General features: G+C 33.8%; 1 protein-coding gene across 5 annotated transcripts in view; it reads right to left on the reverse strand.

Annotated features, from left to right (window-relative positions):
• USP25 (ubiquitin specific peptidase 25) overlaps positions 1–20,542 on the reverse strand; it is a 203,654-nt gene that overhangs the window by 150,442 nt on the left and 32,670 nt on the right. For 3 of the 5 annotated variants that reach the window (XM_037833390.1, XM_037833370.1, XM_037833407.1), the window contains exons 2-4: positions 12,553–12,630; positions 9,205–9,349; positions 822–945 (exon numbers count right to left, since the gene is read on the reverse strand). In XM_037833390.1, the coding sequence (XP_037689318.1) occupies positions 822–945; positions 9,205–9,349; positions 12,553–12,630 (347 nt within the window). Of the gene's footprint in view, positions 1–821; positions 946–5,746; positions 5,831–9,204; positions 9,350–12,552; positions 12,631–20,542 lie in introns of all 5 variants that reach the window. The other 2 variants (XM_037833380.1, XM_037833359.1) reach the window with 1 other exon arrangement.

The following is a 20,542-nucleotide window of genomic DNA, read 5'->3' on the forward strand; positions in this document are numbered from 1 at the left end:
TGGAAAATCATTTAACCTCTTAACCTAAATTTCTTCAGTAAAACTGAGTAACCACTGCCTACAAATAGCTGTTTAGAGGATTATAGGTCATTATAATTTAAACTATTTTTAAAAAATCAACATTGCTTAGTGATGAAACCAAATTCATCTATTTGATCCATAGGTGGATCAAACTGCTTCAAACTGAAAAGTTTAGGTTATTAAATTTTTAAAAAACACATTTATCACATATCTTGGAAACCTGCCTGTTTCTTAAAAAAAAGAACTAAAGAAAAGAAAAAATACCCTATAAACATACTACAGAGGCTGGGTCGGCAAACTACAGCCCAGGGGCCAAAGCCAGCTGGCAGCCTGTTGTAAATCAAATGTTAATGGAACACAATCATGCTCATTCACCTTTGTACTGCAAGACCAAGGTTGAGTAGTTGCAACAAAGCCTATATGGCCCACCAAAGCCTAAAGTATTTACTCTTGGCCCTTCACAGAGAATGATCACCCTGCTAATAATAACTGGAAGCTGAAATTGGTCAGTGTATCCCAAAGAGGAATAAGGGGAAGAAAAAAAATGAAGAAATATTAAAATGTACACCTAAATTTAATCCCCTAAAAGGCCACTCTTAAATCCTAAAAGTAATGCCTAAATCACAATCCAAACTAGAAAATGAAAATTTTGGTTACATAAAATACAAAAATAATACAGAAGTATATTAATAGTTTGTTTAGAGTAATAAAGTACATCTTATTGCCTCTTAAAATTAATTAAAGCTTATTATTTCTGTTACAGTATTTTTATCTGCTTTATATATATATATATTTTTTACCTGCTAATGGCTTGCTCTTCATCAGTTATTCCAGTCTCCCTGAATGCCCTGTTTGATTCCGCCAAACTCAAGGCAATTGCCCTCTGAAGATCATCTTTATCATCTCCAGTGAGATCAATCACATCTGAAAAGCAAAACTATCTTTCTCAAAATTAAAAGTCAAACAAAAATGAAAAGTAATTCTTACCAGGAAGATTTTATACACAATATACACTATTAAATCAAAGTCAACACCAACTTAATTCTACATGTCTTTTATGTGCCTCTCTGAAGAAAATGAAAACATATTTGAAATTGGTTATACTTCATAATTAATATTTTTCTTTAAAATATACCTGAAGCAAAAAGAACAAAAACATTTTTCACTGCAGAAGAATTGCAGGATTTACTCTGAGGTCTCTGTAAAAGCTATCAGAAAGAGTGCTAAGAACATTTTCCTTACCAACAAAAACTGAAATCAACACAATATTTATACCTATGCTTTTTGCAATTAACCCAAATAAACACAATTAAAACTCTCATCAGCTTTACCAACAACCTTCAAGGACACTAACATTACAATTTGTCCGTACTACCACTTGCACATTACTTAACAAATTATAATTACCAACTGAGCCCTCAAAAATTGTTTCAGAAACTAATTGACCATAGATATATTTATATATGTATTCTCTGAAGTCTGGAATAATATGCCAAACTGTTAACAGTGATTAATTTTGATGAAGATAGTCATAAGAGGGTTAGGATTATTCACTTTCTATTTCAAACACATCTGCACCACCTGAATTGTTTTATATACATGCAGTCCTTTTCATTTAAAACAAGATTTCACTTCAGGTGAAAACAGAGAAATTTACAAATAAGTGAAACTAACTGTTCCCCTTCCAACAAAAGTAAATAGCCTTCATTCTACAGGTATTCACTTTTGTTTTCCAAAGAATAAAGGCCACAACTATTACCACCTTCCATAAAACTTCTTTTTAAGCCAATCTTATAATATACATTGGCCAACATTTTTAACCCATAGATGACAATAAGAAAACTCCCACTATCATTTAAACAATGATAGGGACCACAGCATACAGTTAAGTAGGGGAGAGGTAGCAGGTTACAAAACAATGTCATAAGAAAAGAGAAAAGAAATATATATTACCTTATCTTTGGGTGGGATAATAATATTAAGATGTTATGCCTTTGGTTATAAATGCACTGATGGTGCAAAACAATAGTGGGTAAACTGCTGCAACTTAGCAAAAATCAAGGGAGAAGCACCAAAGTATATGAGTATTCACTGTATTACATATAAACATGCACACTCACTGCTAAAAAACAAAAGTTTCACCTAATGCTTTTTATGAAAAAGCAAAAATCAATTTTATTAAATCTCAAATCATGATTTACATGTTCTTTTAATTCTATGTTGTAATAGGAAGTATATATAAACCACTTCTGCTGTATATCCAGAGCACGTGGTATCTTAAAAAAAACCAGTAGTGCAATGTTCAAGCAGCTCTTTTACATGGAACACCATTTTACCTGAAACAACTGACAAACTACAAACTATAATTGTTCAGACTTGAGTATTTGGAAGACATTGTCTCGAAAATGAACCATGTGACCCTGTCACTTTAAAGAAAACAAATGAGAGGATTTGCTGCTAACGATTAATTTCCAGCTTTAAAGAAAAATCAGAACTTTGGAAAACTTGTTTCCTCCACCATGTGCTTGATAAGTCTCCACAACACTTAAAGGTTATTCTGGTGAGATCAGTGATGACATTGACAAATACGGTTTTTTATTGTAGACATCCTTCCAATAGTTGGAAGAAAATATCTTCCAATTAAACAATGTACAATGTTATAAAATTACTCATGGACAAAAGATCTATTCAAAGGGCAAAAACGATCAATGGATTTTAATGTTAACACAGTACGAATAGATGACATATGTGATTTGGATTCCACATTGCAATTAATTTTTAAGAAATTACCCGTCATCAAATTCTAATATAGAATTAAGAAAGAATATTATCTGAACAAATAAAATACCCCTCCCTTTTCTAACTATATATTCAAATGAAGCCAGATTTTCTTGATATACATCAACCAAAACAGTGAATTCTAAGAGAATAAATGCAGAAGTATGTCTGAGACTCCAACTGTCTTCTATTACGGCAGCCACTAGAGATTTGCAACAATGTAAAAATAATGTACTCCTAATTTATTTTATTTGTGAAAACATAATAACTTTTTTCAAAAAAAAGTGTTATTTATGCTAACATGAAATGGATTATTTTAATATGAAGTAATAAATATTTTAAACTTTTCTGTTTTATTTTCTAATATAGCAAAAACTGATCAAAATAACTCATACAAAAAAAGGTCTTTGAAGTCAATAATTTTTAAGAGTTTAAAGAGGTCCTGAGATCAAAAAGTATGAGAATTACTATTTATGCCATGTTCTCAGACATAAATGTTCTATAGAACAGAAATTATAAGTGTGATTTAAAAAAAAATTGAGTAATTGGCAAGATATAAAGATCAGGAAATTGGATTTCTTCATTCTTTCTCTTGGGAAAAAAAAAAAAAAAAAAAATCAGAAGCTCCAGCTACGTAATTCCTACATGGCAATAACCATGGTACTAACGCCAAAATGGAGTAGTAATACCTTCCTTTAGATAGGATATTCACTCTGCTTTTTGCTCCCATCTCCAACAATCATACACATGGCCTGCCACATACAATGATATTATCTGCCCTGCCCTTGCATCATGGCAAACACAAAAAATATTTGTGTCTTTCTCTGGTGAAACAGATAAAGCTGCTGGGGCTAGAATGACCAGACCCAGTAGCTCCAGCTACCCCTGCCCCTCCCTCCCAGCCGCTCTAATAGTTAAGGCATTCAATAGATAGGTACACCCGGAAGCTAGGCAGTAAGCTCTACTGAAGGCATTTGAGTCTGCAATCCCCGGTATCAAAGAATAACAGGATTTAATGTTAGAAAGATTGGTTGAGACCAGGAACAGTAAGTCCTTAACTGAAAAGATAGGACTTTATATTTTAAGCAATGGAAATTTATTATTTGTAGTTTCACTATAATCACAAAAATTTTCTCCATGTTTCCACTACTCCGTAGAGTTGCTTCTTTTCTTAGGCTATTTTAAACAGTATAACAATCCTGAAAGAAGCTTATTATTACCTACTTACACACCAAACACATATGATCTTAAGACCAGATATTAAGAAAGTATAAAATGTTATTTCACATAGAATGGTTAAACTTGTATTTATCCTTTCTCTGGAAATAATGGAACAATGATTTCTCTAAAACATGGAATGATCTATCAATTTGAGAATGAAAACTAATGTCCTATAATTTTCTTATTTGCTTACACTCAAAAAACAGACAGAGAAAAAGCTTATTAAGAAGCTAACTGGCAAAAGTCAATTCAAGTCCCATCCAAATATCAAGGCATTATGAAAACTCTTATACCTGTGCCAGGGCAGATCCTTGGTAAAACACCCCTCCCTCTGGTATTAGTGAGCACAATTCAATGGGGCATGTGTGGAAGTGTTACTTGGATAACATTTGTAGAAAATTCACATGATACAAAAACATATAAGCAGTCATCTCCACCATTTTCAACAGGGCCCAAAGTAAAATATTTTTTCTGCAAAGTGAGAAATATATATATCAAAACACAAAACTCACCATAATAAAGATTTCATTTTCCAAGGAAATACCTTTGACCAAGCTTAAATACCAACTACCAAACATTTATCAGCCAACTCCAAAATATATGCAGTCATCAACTTATAATTGGATTAGACTTCAAATCTATGTGCTCTGTATAACTCATATTTTCCTAAGAAAATACTATATTAAACGAAGTGAGGTTTCCAAATTAGTTCACAAAAGCCTGTTTAACCCATAATCTAGTTGAACTACAATTCTATATGAAAAGGCTTGGATTTTGGAAGGAAAAAAAAATGTTCTCCTAATTTTCTCCTTATCTTCCTAGGGAAAGTACTTTAAAAAAAAAAAAAGCTCAGTTTATGTTTAACACCAGCAAACATTTCTAGGCAAGGGAGTGACATGCACAGGATTCTGTTTTGGTATTGAGGAGTTGAAGTGTTGAGCAAAAGTTTGAGAAGAGGTAATGAGACTATGACCCAGGCAGAAGTAAACTGAAAGAAAAAGCCTCCACACAAAAACTGAAAGAACTGCAAACCAAATGGTCATTTTAAGAGACTGAGTTGTAGACAAAACAAAACAAAACAGAAAAACTGGGCTACCAAAAGGATAAAATGTCGTTAAGAGAGACAATGCTCAGGAGGAGATAGGAAATAAGAATACTACTGTTCTTGCCCTCACTCACTCTGCTTCAAGCCACACTTGTGTCCATTTGTTCTTCACCATTCCAAAACAACCAAACACACTCCTGCCGAGAGGCCCTAGCCTGGGATGCACTTCCCTCAGATATAAACAAGGTTTACTCTCTCACTTCACTTAGATCTCTGCCCAAGTGTGACCTGATCCAAGAGGCACTCCCCGCCACTCTATCTAAAATAGCGTATCCCACATCCAACCCACAACTGCACCCCTGTCACCCTCTGTCCCTTTACCCTGCTCTACTGTTCTTCATGAACTTACCACTGTCTAACTTTGAAAAACTTAAGCTGGGACTCCTTATGTTTGTTTTCTTAACAGCCTACAAAAGTACCTGATACCGTGACCGGAGTTCTAAGACACAACCTCAATGTTTTTCTCACTTTTCAAATCAAGTTCTTTTGGAAAAAAAGAAAAATATATTGAATATAAATTTGTAAAGGGCCTACCATTGACACTCACTCCAGTGTGTAACACCAACTTCTCTAAAACTTAAGTCAATATGTGACATAACTTTCTGTGTTAAAATTACCTACCCAAATCCCTCTTATCTTTTGATCCAGAGTTTGATTGCTCAATTGTAGCACCTCTTGTTCTGGTGGGCATATACTGTTTATTTCCTGTTTTAAAAAAGTTCAAAAGAATTTAATGGTCATGAAAGAAAGAATATTACTATTAGATCTCAAATTGGGCAAAGCCTTCTATGGTCATCTCTATGACAAGAGTTTGCTTTGCAGAATCTCTACACTGACTATTAAATACACCTATGTTATGTCAACACCTTGCACTGGGCCCTAATCCCACCTTTTTAGTATTTTTGACTGCAAAACCCTCAATTTTATACCCAATTTTAAGCTGAGAGGACACACATTTGGCAATCCAGAATATATAATCTGGACAGGAGATCTAAAAAATGAAAAAAGGTCCCTGGAATTTTTGAAAATTATAATACAAATGATTTGGGTATTTTCTCGGAATTCAACAGAGTATTAAAGTATAGTAAGAAATGCCTTCAAGGTAAAATAAAATAAATTCCTTATTATGCAGAATACATGCTTTCCTTGAAAGGTTTCCTTTTTTCCCGGTAACATGAAAGATAAAAATGCACTGAAAATGCATATCATTGTTCTACTAATTATTGCAAATGTAATTACTTCTTCAATATTATATGAAGGCTCAAATATAATAACAATGTAAGTGTTCTTCAAATCAAGTGATATAATTCTTATCCTCTGATGTATCCAGGTAGGCATACATGAAAATTTCCCCACAAGCCCCAAATATGACCTCTACAAGTTATTGGTTTAAAAACTAAATTTTTCTCATCACCAAAAAACATGCCTTTTATTTCCTCTAAAAGAAAGTCTAAGTTGTAAACAGTTATATACCAGCTTATACCAACAAGGAAGCATATGTACTTGGCATTTAATAGATATTTTTATTTCAAACATTGGATATTCTGTAACTAATGCAATCAACTGCAGACACACTTAAAGTTAGCATGGCTTCAATTATGCTTTAGCCCTTGATACTTAGGGAAAAAGACAGGGGGGAGACAGGAAAGAAAGAAGAAAAAAATTTAAAATAAATATCCCTGCCATATTTGAAAGAAATAGGTTAAACAATGGTCAATTTTAAGACAACAATGCATTTCACAGAAAATTGAGAAAATGCTCAAAAAGGGTTTTCATATCAACAACAATCCCTTGAGGACTTCATCATACTATGATCATTCTATTACTCTACATTCTTCAGCACTTACAGCTTTTTCAAAAGTCTTGTCCTTGAATATATATTTATTTGTGATTATTTTCTATCTTTTTCCCCCACATATAAGTTTTGCCCCCATGTAAGTTCTGGGAAGATCTCTTATCTTCCCCAAAATATGTGCACAGTAATTTAAAGAGAGTACTGAGAGTATTTTTTTTTTTTTTAACATCTGACTGTTTGCTATCTCCTTACTGTCTCAGGTTTAAATTATGTAACACTATTATGATACTATGTAATTTAAATACTGAATCAAGACTATTTCCTAAAGACAGCTGTACTTCTGGCAACTTTATAAAACATGGTACAATATGTTTTTAAAGATTTCTTAATAAATATGTATTATTATTATCCAACCAACTATTTTTCCCTACTTGAATTCTAATACTATTTCTAATACTATAATGATCACAATAATTTCTACAATAGTTAGCTTCTCAATCATCTCAAACCACTTTATGTACACAGTATCCCAATCAGTCAAAGCATTCTTTTTTCCTTTTTCTACCTAGTTTCTTTCCCCCATCCCAAGTTTTAGAACCCTGAAAGATGCTAACATTATACTAATATACTAATTTCTCTCTTCATACCACTTTTCTTTTTTCCAACATCATGAAATAAGCTTCTTAATCACTTGCCTTTTCAATGGTTTTGAAACAGCTTTTTTACACATATTATCAAAAATAATTCAACAAACACTTTTCGAACACCTACAACATGCCAAGCACTTTTTAAGTTTGATAGTGGGAACATGGATGGTCTCTTGCCCCATTAAGCTTAAAGTTTGGTAAGGAAGACAGGCACATGCAAATAGTTTTGACATAAAACCATACTGGTTAAAACAGAACTATATTCTAGGTTCTGTAAAAGCACTTGGCCCAACAGAAGAGGCTAGGGGAAACTCTCAAGAGCAAGCAGCTCCTGACCTAAACCTTATAAGACCAAAAAAATTAGGCTAGGAGGAAAAAGGCCAGAAAGTGATTCCAGATAGAGGGAACATCAAGTGTAAAGACAAAGAAGTAAAACAGCACTGAGTGTTTAAGAGCTTCAAAGCATTCTGTATTATCACAGTATAAAGTGAGGGGAGGAGAACAGTGGAAAATGAGGCTAGAGATACAGTAGGAGCCAATCACAGTTTGTTCCAAAACTGAAAATAAGAAACTGAGTCTGTCTTACATATATAAAATGTCTCCCATACTAGCTGTATGAGGTGGGAGTATTCCAGCTATGACTGATGCAAGATCATTTGTGAAGCAAAAATACTAAGAGTATGCTGAAAACTGGAAATTAAGTTATTTTATCAATAAAGATGAAATGGGGTTTAATGCCAATCAGTAGCTGTAAAACATCTATGTGAATGGGCTCTGACTGCTTCCTAACTTTGAGAAGATCTATGAACAAAATCTGAAATTCTGTTCATACACTTTAGTAATCCAACTTCTCAAATCCATAATGCATAAAAATAAATATATTTTATATAGTATTATATACTATAATGAGTACATAGAGGCTAAGGGGGTATTTGGAGGCAACTGGACATATTATGAAAAACTATGAATGCTATATAAGCATAAAGCATTCATATTATGGAGAAAAATGAAGAGTCCCATATAAAATATCTACATGTATATATGTATCTATGTGTGTGTGTATGTAAGTGTGGATACACGTGTATGTATGTAAGTATGTATGCATGCATGTGCATGTGTGTGCATTCAAAATACATTTTTCAAGTTCATTTTTTTGGGGGGAAAGTGGATCTTCACACAATAAAACTTTTTCCAAAATCTTTATATTTATGAGGTTTAAAGGGAGAAGAAATCTTGTTAAATGGTAAACCTGTCATAATTAGAAACAATACTTTCCTTCAAAAATAATATTAAGGCTTCTACCAACAATTAAAAACCATGAAACAGAAGTCTGGAATTTTTGTATATTTTTATCAATACGGTATTTGTAGCTGTTCCATATTTCACAACAATGGATACCACACCAAATACTCTATGAAAGGCTATATAACATAAATACAATTCTTTACTTCTAATCTGGAAAAAGAATACAATGTAACTGATAAAAATATATGCTCCTTTAAACTACACTAAGAAAACACCCACCGTTAAAGCAGTTCTTTTTTATGCTTCACCTGTGCTTAAAATTAACATACTCCCAAGGAAAGTTTTTTTACTTATATTTCTATTAAAATACTGAGAATGAGAAGAAAACTTACTTGTATCTGCTTGGCTTCCCACACTGATATATCGATCATTTCCAGGAAGTGCTGTTTGATAGTAAGTTGTCTCCTCCTGCTGAGGGGTCTTGGCATTTTTTGCAGTAAGGAAAGCCACAGCTAATTCCAAGTTTCCATTACTATCCTTCAAATATCAAGACAAGAACATCAAATACTTTAGAATAACTCTATATATCCTCACATGTTTATGCAATTTTCTCTGTAATAACTAATACTTAATAGGAAAAATCACTTTCAGATTTGAAATTATCCTTTAATTATATATAATACTATACATGATTATAGGGTAAATAATCTTAAGCAAAGTATACTATATCGGTATAATTCCTTTTTCTATGAAGTACAACCACTAATCTAATGTAAGAATCAATTCTACAATTCTTAGTTTTCCATTGCTTTCATATCTGTTTAACAAAAGTAAATCACAAGCCTCTACTTTTAAACAAATGAATCAACTAAGAAATGTTTTCTAGAAATTGCCAAAAATAAAGAGAGCACAAAATGAAAATTTTAAACAGTACTTCTGCAAACAAGGACAATATAAGACATTTTCTTTAATTTGGGGGTTGAATAATACACAGCAGGGGTAAATGTAATCAAAATGTCAAGGACTCATAAGAAGAAAACAGCAAAACTGTTCTGGAGCTTGATAGTAAATGGAGAGACACAGAGCTCTTAGAAATACTTAATACTGTCAAGATAACAGCTCTACCCAAACTAAATTTACACATTTTACATGGTTCTTACCAAAAGCATACCTGGACAAAATCATTCTAAAGTTCATGTGTAAGAAAGCATATACTATTATAACCAAGAATTTTTGAAACAACAAAACAATGAGAAGGGACTTGTCCAGTTATATATTAATAATTTAAAAAAATCACTAGTTCTATGACAGCTAGCTGAAACCATAGAGAAAATCCAGATATTAATAAAGAAGTTATCTTTGTAACAGAATCAGAACATGTGATTCTGTAGCCCTAAGAACTTTAGATACACGTGGAGTGCAATAGTAAGCCAGTGGAAGGTTTTGGACAGGAATGATGTGGTATGACTTACATTTTAAAAGGATCATTCTGGCTCTGTGTTGAGAATAGACTACAGGAGAGAAAGGGCAGAAGCAGAGGGCCAACATTATCTGCTATCATATTATACATGGGATATGACAGAGGAAGAAGAATCAAAGGATGATTCCAAGATTTGGGGCCTGAGAAACTAGAATAATAAAATTCCCAATCCACCCAAACTCCGATTCTGGTAGCTAGTGGAGAGAGACAAATAAGAGTACATATAGGAAACTGCCCCATCTTTAAAGTATGTTATCAAACACAAACATTATAAAGTTATTAAATGATATCCAAAACATGGGTGCAACATATTTTAGAGTTAATTAATCTTAAAATAAGTTACAACACTAACATATATTAAGCACTTACTATGAGCCAAGAAACGGCTCCTGTATCATTATTATATGAATCATATCCTGAATATGACAGGAATGTACACAATTTGAAGCTCATTTACTCTGGAGGGCTAAAAAGAGATTCTCAAAACAGAAGTGATAAAATCAGTCACTGACATTGTGGGTTCCAAAAGGAAACCCCTTGTCAATATATTATCAAAGGAGTCAAATCATTATTAAACATCTTACAAATTTACAATAACAACTACTGGCTACAATGATTTCCCCTATTGGTAACTGAAATGAAGCTTTCAAAACAAACAAACAAACAAAAAAAACTAGCTCACACATCTTACGTCAAACGAAACACGGTAAGAATTTATTTGATCTAGGTTTCCCATGTTAAAATAAACCAAACAAAAAGTGAATTTCCAAAATTTGCCCTCGCATGGTAATTGGCTGAAGCCTCAGACTCCTTATTAACGTTTTTCTTTTTTGGCAGATTTTATTGAGATATATTCATCATATATTTCATCCAAATTATACAATCAATAACTCAACTATCATCACTTAGTTGTACAATCATCACACTCACTGTTAGACAATTTTCATTAGTCCAAAAAAAAAGTTATCAGATAGACACAAAAAAGGAAAACCCAAAACACCCATATCTCTTATCTCCCCCTACTACTGGCTCCTAATATTGGTGTGGTACACCTGTTACTGTTGCTGAAAGAATTTTAAGGTACTACTATTAACTACAGTCCATAGCACGCAATAGGTATTTTTCTCATTAATGCCCTGAACAAGAGTAGTTCATCACTTTCCTGGTAGGGAAGGAAGTTAGGAAAAAAAAAAAAAAAAAGCAGTGATTAAGTGTGAGATTCTGGGATCAGACTGCTTGGTTTCTATTTCAAGCCCCTCCAAATAAGAGAGATGAGATCCTGAGTACGTTGTTTAATCTCTCTTCATTTCCTCATCTTTAAAGAGGGATGAATAATACTTTCCTCACAGGGTTATTTATGAGGATTAGTTAGCTCACATGAAGTACTCTGAATAGTGCCTATTACTATAAATGCTTAATAAATGCTAGTTACTATAATCATTACTGTTAAGATGATTATGATTATCATCACCTAAAAGAAAAATTATTTCTAGAAACAAATGAAGAACCTTTGCCTTAGAATCAGGAAACACATAATTAGTTTAGTCTCAAAACAAGTACCAAAGGATTGGAAACATGCATAGGCTTCTAGTTGTAGAAATGCTTAAGCCTTTAACAGTAAGATACAAATAAGCTTAAGATACAGTTCTATTTCTTGAACATCTTTCATTTACTTGATCTTTCCAATGTGTATATCCACCTGATTTGATTCATCTGGGTGCCTCAGTGTGGAAATAAGGGTGCATCAGAAGATAAACCAAAATGATGCACTTTGTTGCATATACTAAACAGACTGATGTTCAAGTCTCTTAATTTAAGGTCCAATTAATTAAATGGAACCCAATTTATATTTCTTCATCTTGGGAGGGAAAAAAAATGTAAGCTCTTCGTGCTTTATTAATTTTTTTCTTCTCCCACCTCTTCCTTTACCCCACCACACCCCCATCCCTATTTAGACTATAAAAAATCATGGCTTTTGAGTAATACCAACCATTGGCATTTGGATTCACATCCCACCATTTTGCATGAGGAGTTTCATGCAGAGAGTGGTTATCTACCACTCCAAGATATCTTGGAAAATTAGGTTGCTGAAAGCTAACAGAGTCAAAACTGCAGTGTGTTAAGTGAGGCTCTTCCTTTATAAAAGTCCATTCCTATATCTCTTCTGTCACATGCTATAAAATAACTCAACCTTCATATATGGTAGGCACTAGGGATGAGGGTAAACCACAAACTGTATGTCATAAAACAGAGGCCATACCTTCAAGGCTTGCTGTAGTATCTGGGTGTCATTAATCCCAGTAATTTCTCTCAGTTGATTCAAAAATGTCTGTTGGTGCTGGAAGAGAAAACCAAAATCATTACACTCTGAACTCCGAAAATACAAAGAGAAGAAAATAAATGACTTTTGGTTAAAAGAAAATAAAGTAAAATGCAGAGTAAATTAAACTAGAAGAAAGAAAAAATAGGTGAGACTGACTGAAAAAACTTCATTCTTTTAGGGAAAATGAACTAGGCTATGGAAAGCCCTTTCTCCATTCTCATGTTTCCAAAAGTGAACTTCTACATTACTCTGCAAGAAAAAGACACTGGAATAACAATTTCTGATCACATTTTCCATCTCCTCATTTACATCCAACCAAAAAGAAGGAAAAATTTTCACGATGGTTAAGACTAAGAAGAACTGAGGAAAAAAACCATTGAGCCAGTGTAACTAGGAGTGGGTCCACTGAAATTCAAGCAGCCCTAGTACTCTTTCCCTGTCTCTAGGGCCAGCCAGCTTTCAGGCACCTGGAGTTATTGAAAAATATATAGTAATTTTACTGCATCATGGAGATCCCAAGATCTCTTAAAGGAGAAAGAAGATCCCTGAAGAGAACTGATAATTTGCTCCCACTGGCTTCAGTTCTGATTATAATTTATTGGTCAGAACTCTGGAGAGAAAAAGAAATAGAGGTATAGGATTCCACTCTCAAAACCTTCCCTGAACCTCACTAAGTAAGAATCTTTTCCCCTCTATATCTTCGTATGCCTTAAAACAGGTTCTTATAGGAAAGAACCATGAACTAAGGAAAGCTCAATGGATATGAAATGGAAAATAGGCCTGGTCACTAAAATAAATTAGGAGCTGCTAAAATCTCTCTTAAAAATGTTTCACATTCATCTTAATTATCATCAATGCAGTAAAAATCATCAGTAGATGCTAAAACTATTGGAACAAAAATTTAATGACAAAAAGGATATTTATACAGTCTCAAACTCTCTTCCTACAAATTATGAAGGTAACTTCAGAGTGGAGAAAACTGGCGGATCCACTTTACCCAAGTGATCAAAGGTAAAATTACCAATAATGGGAGAAAATGACATTGTGTGCCTCCTGATATATGATGTGCTGATATCATCTTAGTGGTATTTCTGCCACAATGTGGAAATCTAATCTTCAGAAAACATCAGACAAACCTAAAGGGTTATTTTTGAAAATAACTATCCTAGAATCTTCAAAAATGTCAACGTGCTATAAGACAAAAGCTGAGACTCCAGATTAAAAGAGATTAAAGAGACTTGGAAACCAAATGGTGTGCCTGAAGCGGCACTGGATCCTAAAACAGAGGGGAAAAACCACTAAATATGGTAATGTTAGGAACAAATGGAAAAATCTGAATATGTTCTGAGTAGTGGATAATGGCATTATATTAAAATTAAATACCTTAAATTTGATAACTTCACTGTAGTTATGTAAAGAAAAATGCCTTTGTTCTTAGACAATACACACTGAAGTAGTTAAGGGTGCACAAGCATGATGTTTGCAACTTTCAAATGGTTCAGAAAAAAAACTGGGAATTGCAGATATTCTTCATACTATTCTTGCAATTTTTCTTTAAATTTGAAATAATCTTAAAATAAAAAGCTTTAAACTGTTATGCACAAAGATTTGTTGCTCTCAGATACATAAAAACTGCATTTCAAAAAACTTGCTTGCCAGTTTAAGTATCCATAACATATAAACATCCAGAGCTCAAAGGTCCTTAACAAATTACAAAATGAAATGAAAAGCATCAAACTATCTGAAGCAAAAATTGACCGATTTGAAGTGAGAAATAAATAAGTTCTACATTAATGAGAGAAGACTTAAATACAACACTTTCGAACTTCTAGAAAAAAGGTTAAGAAAAAAGGACTGAACAATAGTGTAAACCACATAGACGTGAGACATATACTTCATCCAACAACAGCAGAATACATCTTCTTCTCAAGTGCACATGGATCATTATCTAGGATACACCATAAATTGGTCACAAAACAAGTCTCAATAAATTATAAAAAGTATCTTTTCTGATCATAATAGAATGAAGCTAGAAATCAATTCAAGTTGAGATCACAAGTATGGAAACTGACAACTATGGAAATTGAACAATACAATCTTAAACAATGGGTCAGTGAAGAAATCACAGGGAAAACAAAGTATCTTTAGATGAATGAAAATGAAAATACAACATGACAAAACTTAACAGGATGCAGCAAAGGCAGTGCTCAGAGGAAATTTATAGCTGTTATGTTTATATCCAAAAAGAAGAAAGAGCTCAACTCAGTAACCTAACCTCACACCTGGAGGAACTAGGAAAAAAAGAACAATCTAAACCAAAGTGAGCAGAAAGAAGGAAATAATAAAAACTAGAGCAGACAGATGTGGCCCTCTCTCTCTAGCTAAGCCAACTTGAAAGGTGAAATCACTGTCCTGCCCCCCTACGTGGGATCAGACACCCAGGAGAGTGAATCTCCCTGGCAACATGGAATATGACTCCCGGGGGAGGAATGCAGAGCTGGCATCCTGGGACGGAGAACATCTTCTTGACCAAAAGGGGGATGTGAAAGGAAATGAAATAAGCTTCAGTGGCAGAGAGATTCCAAAAGGAGCCGAGAGGTCACTCTGGTGGGCACTCTTACGCACAATTTAGACAACCCTTTTTAGGTTCTAAAGAATTGGGGTAGCTGGTGGATACCTGAAACTATCAAACTATAACCCAGAACCCATGAATCTCGAAGACAATTGTATAAAAATGTAGCTTATGAGGGATGACAGTGGGATTGGGAAAACCATAAGGACCACACTCCACTTTGTCTAGTTTATGGATGGATGAGTAGAAAAATAGGGGAAGGAAACAAACAAACAGACAGACAAAGGTACCCAGTGTTCTTTTTTACTTCAATTGCTCTTTTTCACTCTAATTATTATTCTTGTTATTTTTGTGTGTGTGCTAATGAAGGTGTCAGGAATTGATTTAGGTGATGAATGTACAACTATGTAATGGTACTGTGAACAATCAAATGTACGATTTGTTTTGTATGACTGCATGGTATGTGAATATATCTCAATAAAATGAAGTTAAAAAAAAAAAACAAAACTAGAGCAGAGATACATGAAATAGGAAAAAAAACAAAATAGTATCAACTGAACCAAGAGTTAGCAAGAGTTAGTTCCTTGAAAAGATCAGTAAAATTGACAACTTTTAGCAAGACTGAAAAAAGGGAAAAAAAAGAACTCAAGTAATGAAAATGAGAAATGAAAGGGGGCATTACTATTCAAGTCGCAGAAACAATAAGAGAACACTATTAGCAAGAGTACATCAAAAAAACTGGATAATCTAGATGAAATGGAAAAAGTCCTAGAAATACAAATTATACCAATTAAAAAGAAATTAGATCTCAACAGAGCAATAACAAGAAAAGAGACTGAATCAGTAATCAAAAACCTCACAAATCTCTAGGACCAGATAGCTTCACTTGTATATTTTACCAAACATTCAAAGAAGTATTAATACCAATCCTGCTCAAACTCTCAAAAAATTGAAGAGTAAGAAACATTTCCTAATTCATTCAACGAAAGCCAGAATTACCATAATACTAAAGACAGTAAAAGATACCACACAAGAAGAAAATTACAGACCAATATCCCTTATGAACACACACACAAAAGTCTTCAACAAAACATTAGCAAACAGAATCAACAGCACATTAGAAGAACTATACACCACGATCAAATGGGATTTACCCCAGGTACGCAAGGGTAGTTGAACATAAATAAATCAATTATTGTAATACCTTACATTAATAGAATGAAGGAAAAAACACATGATCATCTCAAATGACACAGAAAAGACATGTGACAAAATCCAACAACACTTCTTGATAAAAACACTTAGAACACCAGGAATAGAAGGAAACTTCCTCAACATGATAAAAGGCATATATGAAAAATCCACAGCTAGCATCATACTCAATAGTAAAAGACTGAAAGATTTCCCCCAAGTTCAAAAAGAAAACAAGGATGCCCACTTTCACCACTGTTATTCAAATATGAACCAGAAATGTGACCAGAGCAATCAAACAGGAAAAAAGAAATAAAAGAATCCAAATTGGAAAGCAAGAAGTAAAATGATCCCTATTACATGATCCTATATATGGGAAAATCCCAAAAAATCTACAAGAAAACTACTAGAGCTAATAAATCAATTCAGCAAAACGGCAGGGTACAACACATCAACACACAAAAATCAGTAGTATTTCTATATACCAGCAATGAGCAACCCAAAAAAGAACTTAAGGAAACAAGTCTATTTACAATAGTAACAAAAAAGCAATATGTAGGAATAAATTTAACCAAGGATGTAAAGGACTTGTACACAGAAAACTACAAACCATTACTGTAAGGAATGAAAGAAGACAAATAAATGTAAATACATCCCAACTCATGGACTATAAGACAATATCATTAGATGTCAATTCAACCCAAAGCAATTTATAGATTCAACACAATTCTAATACAAATTCCAACAACCTTCTGTACAGAAATGGAAAAGCTAATCATCAAATTCATATGGAAGGGCAAGGGACTCCGAATAGACAAAACCATATTGAAAAAGAACAAAGTTTGACGGCTTGCACCCCTTGATGCTAAAGCTTTTTACAAAGCTATAGTAATCAAAACAGACATACAGACCATTGTATTAAAACAGAGTTCAGAAATAAGCCCTCTCATCTATAGGCAATTAATTTTTTTCCACTCAATGAGGAAAAAACTGACTTTTCAAAAAATGGTGCTGGAAAAATTGGACAGCCATATGCAAAAGAATGAAGGTGAACTTCTTACCCACACAATATTCAAAAATTAACTCAAAATGGATCAAAGACCTAAATAGAAATACTGAATCTATGAAACTCCTAGAAGAAAACATAGGGAAACATCTTCAGGACCTTGTATGAGGCAACTATTTCTTAGACTTTACACCAAAAGCATGAGCCAACAAAAAAAAAAAACATAAATGAGACCTCATCAAAATTAAAAACTGTGTGCATCAAAGTACTTTATAAAGAAAGTGAAAAGACAACCTACACGATGGGAGAAAATATTTGGAAACCATACTGATAAGGGCTTAATATCCAGAGCATATAAAGAAATTACACAACTCAACAATAAAAAGACAAAAAAAATTTTTTTACTGGGCAGAAGACTTGAATAGACATTTCTCCAAAGAAGATATACATATGACCAAAAAGCACATAAAAAGAAACATCATTAGCTATTAGGGAAATGCAAATCAAAAACACAATAAGATATTGTTTCACACCCACTAGAATGGTTACTGTTTTTTAAAAAAACAGAAATTACAAGTGTTGGAAAGGATGTGGGAAAACAGAAACATTCACTGCTGCTGGAAATATAAAATGGTGCAATCGCTATTGAAGACAGTTCCCTCAGAAAGATAAGTATAGAACTGCCATGAGCTGTCAATCCCACTTCTAAGTATATACCCAAAATAATTGAAAGGAGGGGCTCAAACAGATTATTTCCACGCTGAAGTTCACAGCAGTATTACTCACAACTGCTAAACGATGGAAGCAATCCAAGTGTCCATCAACAGATGAATGGATAAACAAAATGTAGATTACACATAATGGAATATTACTCAGCCATAAAAAGGAAGAACTTCATTTTTCTTATACATGCTACAACTTGGAAACCTTAGAGACATGATGTTTAATTAAATAAGCTATACATAAAAAGACAGATAATGTATGAATCCACTTAAATGAAATAACTAGAATATGTAAATTCCAAGAGACAGAAAATAGAGTACAGGTGATGAGGGGTGGCGGAAAGAAGGAATGGGGGGGTTAATGCATTACGGGTACAGGATCTCTGTTAGGGGAAAAGTTTCAGTAAAGACAGTGGTGATGGGAGCATAACATTTTGATGTGATTAATTCCACTACTAAATTGTAAGTTTGGGAGTAGTTAATATGGGAAAGTTTATGCTGTATGTTACCACAATTTTTATTTTAAAAAGAGAGAGACTAAAGAGAAAATTAAATGCAATACATGGTCCTAGATTGACTCTAATAATGGAGGAGAAAATGCCCAAAAGAACATTACTGGGACAGCTGAAAAAATTGGAATACAGACTATACGCTTTATATCAATGTTAAATTTCCTGAACTTGATTAACTGTACTTAGCATTGTTACAAATAATATCCTTGTTCTTAGGAAATAGCCTGATATGTAGGAAGGATCAAGTTTTCAAGAGCACAATGTATACAGCCACAGACTACTCTCAAATGTTTGGAAGAAAGCGAGAAGACAGGTACATAGGTAGGTAGGTTGTTCTAGTTTGCTAATGCTGCAGAAAGCAAAACACCAGAGATGGATAGGCTTTTATAAAACGGGGGTTTATTTCACTACACAGTTACAGTCTTAAGGCCACAAAGTGTCCAAGGTAACACCTCAGCAATCGGGTACCTTCACCGCAGGATGGCCAATGGCGTCCGGAAAACCTCTGTTAGCTAGGAAGGCAGCCGGCGTCTGCTCCAAAGCTCGGCCTCAAAACGGCTTTCTCCCAGGACGTTCCTCTCTAGCAAGCTTGCTCCTCTTCAGAACATCACTCCCAGCTGCACTCCGTTCCTTCTCTTTGAGTCGGCACGTTTATATGGCTCCACTGATCAAGGTCCACCCTGAATGGGTGGGGCCATGCCTCCAAGGAAATATCCCATGAGTTATCATCTACAGTTGGGTGGGGTGCATCTCGATGCAAACAATCTAATTCAAATGTTCCAACTTAATCCCCACTATTCTGTCTGCCCCACAAGATTGCATCAAAGAATATGGCTTTTTCTGGGGTACATAATACATTCAAACCAGCACATAGGTAGATAGGTAAATATAACAAACTTAGCAAAATGTTAAAAATTGGGAAATCTGAGTATCTGGGTAGCAGGTATACTAGACTTGTCAGTATTATTTGTTTTATTTTTCCAACTTTTCTGTAAGTTTGAAATTATCCCAAAATAATTTTTAATGAAACAAAAACAAAATAACAGCAATCTGTAAGCTATGTTTGAGATAACCTACTTCAAATACCTTTCACAGAAACAATATAAGGTAGAAAGTATATTTAGTTGCAAGTAATAACAGTGCCAACAAAATAATTGCTTCAACAAAATAGTGTCTCTTTTTTTCCCTAACGTAAGAAGACTGAATGTGGGCAGGTCAGACCTGATATGGATATCCCACATGACACCAAGGATCTAAACTCCTGCTTTCCCACTCGGACATCTTTAGCATGCGACATTCATCATTATTTGTGTCACCCCATGGTCTCCTCCTCTAGAATCCTGCCCATATTCCAGGAAGAACAAAGGGAAGAACAAAAGACAAAAACACATCAGCCAAATGAATGTGCCTTCCTTAGTAAGCCCCATCTACTGATTTCCACTTAAGCCTCACTGAGCAGAACAGTGTTACATGGCCACACACTGCTGCAAAGGAGACTGAAAAATATATTTTTTCAGCAAAGTACAACGCTGCTCGGAAAAAGCAATCAGGAAGAAGAGAATGTATATTGGACAGGCAATATATTGGCAGTATCTGGCATACCATCAATGAATTTTCAACTCTATAAAAATCCTATTAAAAGGCTAAAATAACCAAGACTACCTAACAATAAAATAGATAATTAAAGTAAATAAAAATATGGTCATATAAAATGTCTGAAAGTATAAGAATAGTTGAATAAAACTGAATTGCCAAAGTTACAAGACTGAATATGAGAGCATATTTCTCTGTAGACTTATCAACTTTTCTAATTTTATTTAGAAAATTACCAATAACTAGCAATGGAACAACGTCTAAGTTATTCACTATCCACCACTACAAATTAAAGATGCATAAAAATGTTACAGAAATTCTCTAGTTCACT

This window comes from Choloepus didactylus, chromosome 1, assembly GCF_015220235.1.
Source record: "Choloepus didactylus isolate mChoDid1 chromosome 1, mChoDid1.pri, whole genome shotgun sequence".
NCBI lineage: Eukaryota > Metazoa > Chordata > Mammalia > Pilosa > Megalonychidae > Choloepus > Choloepus didactylus.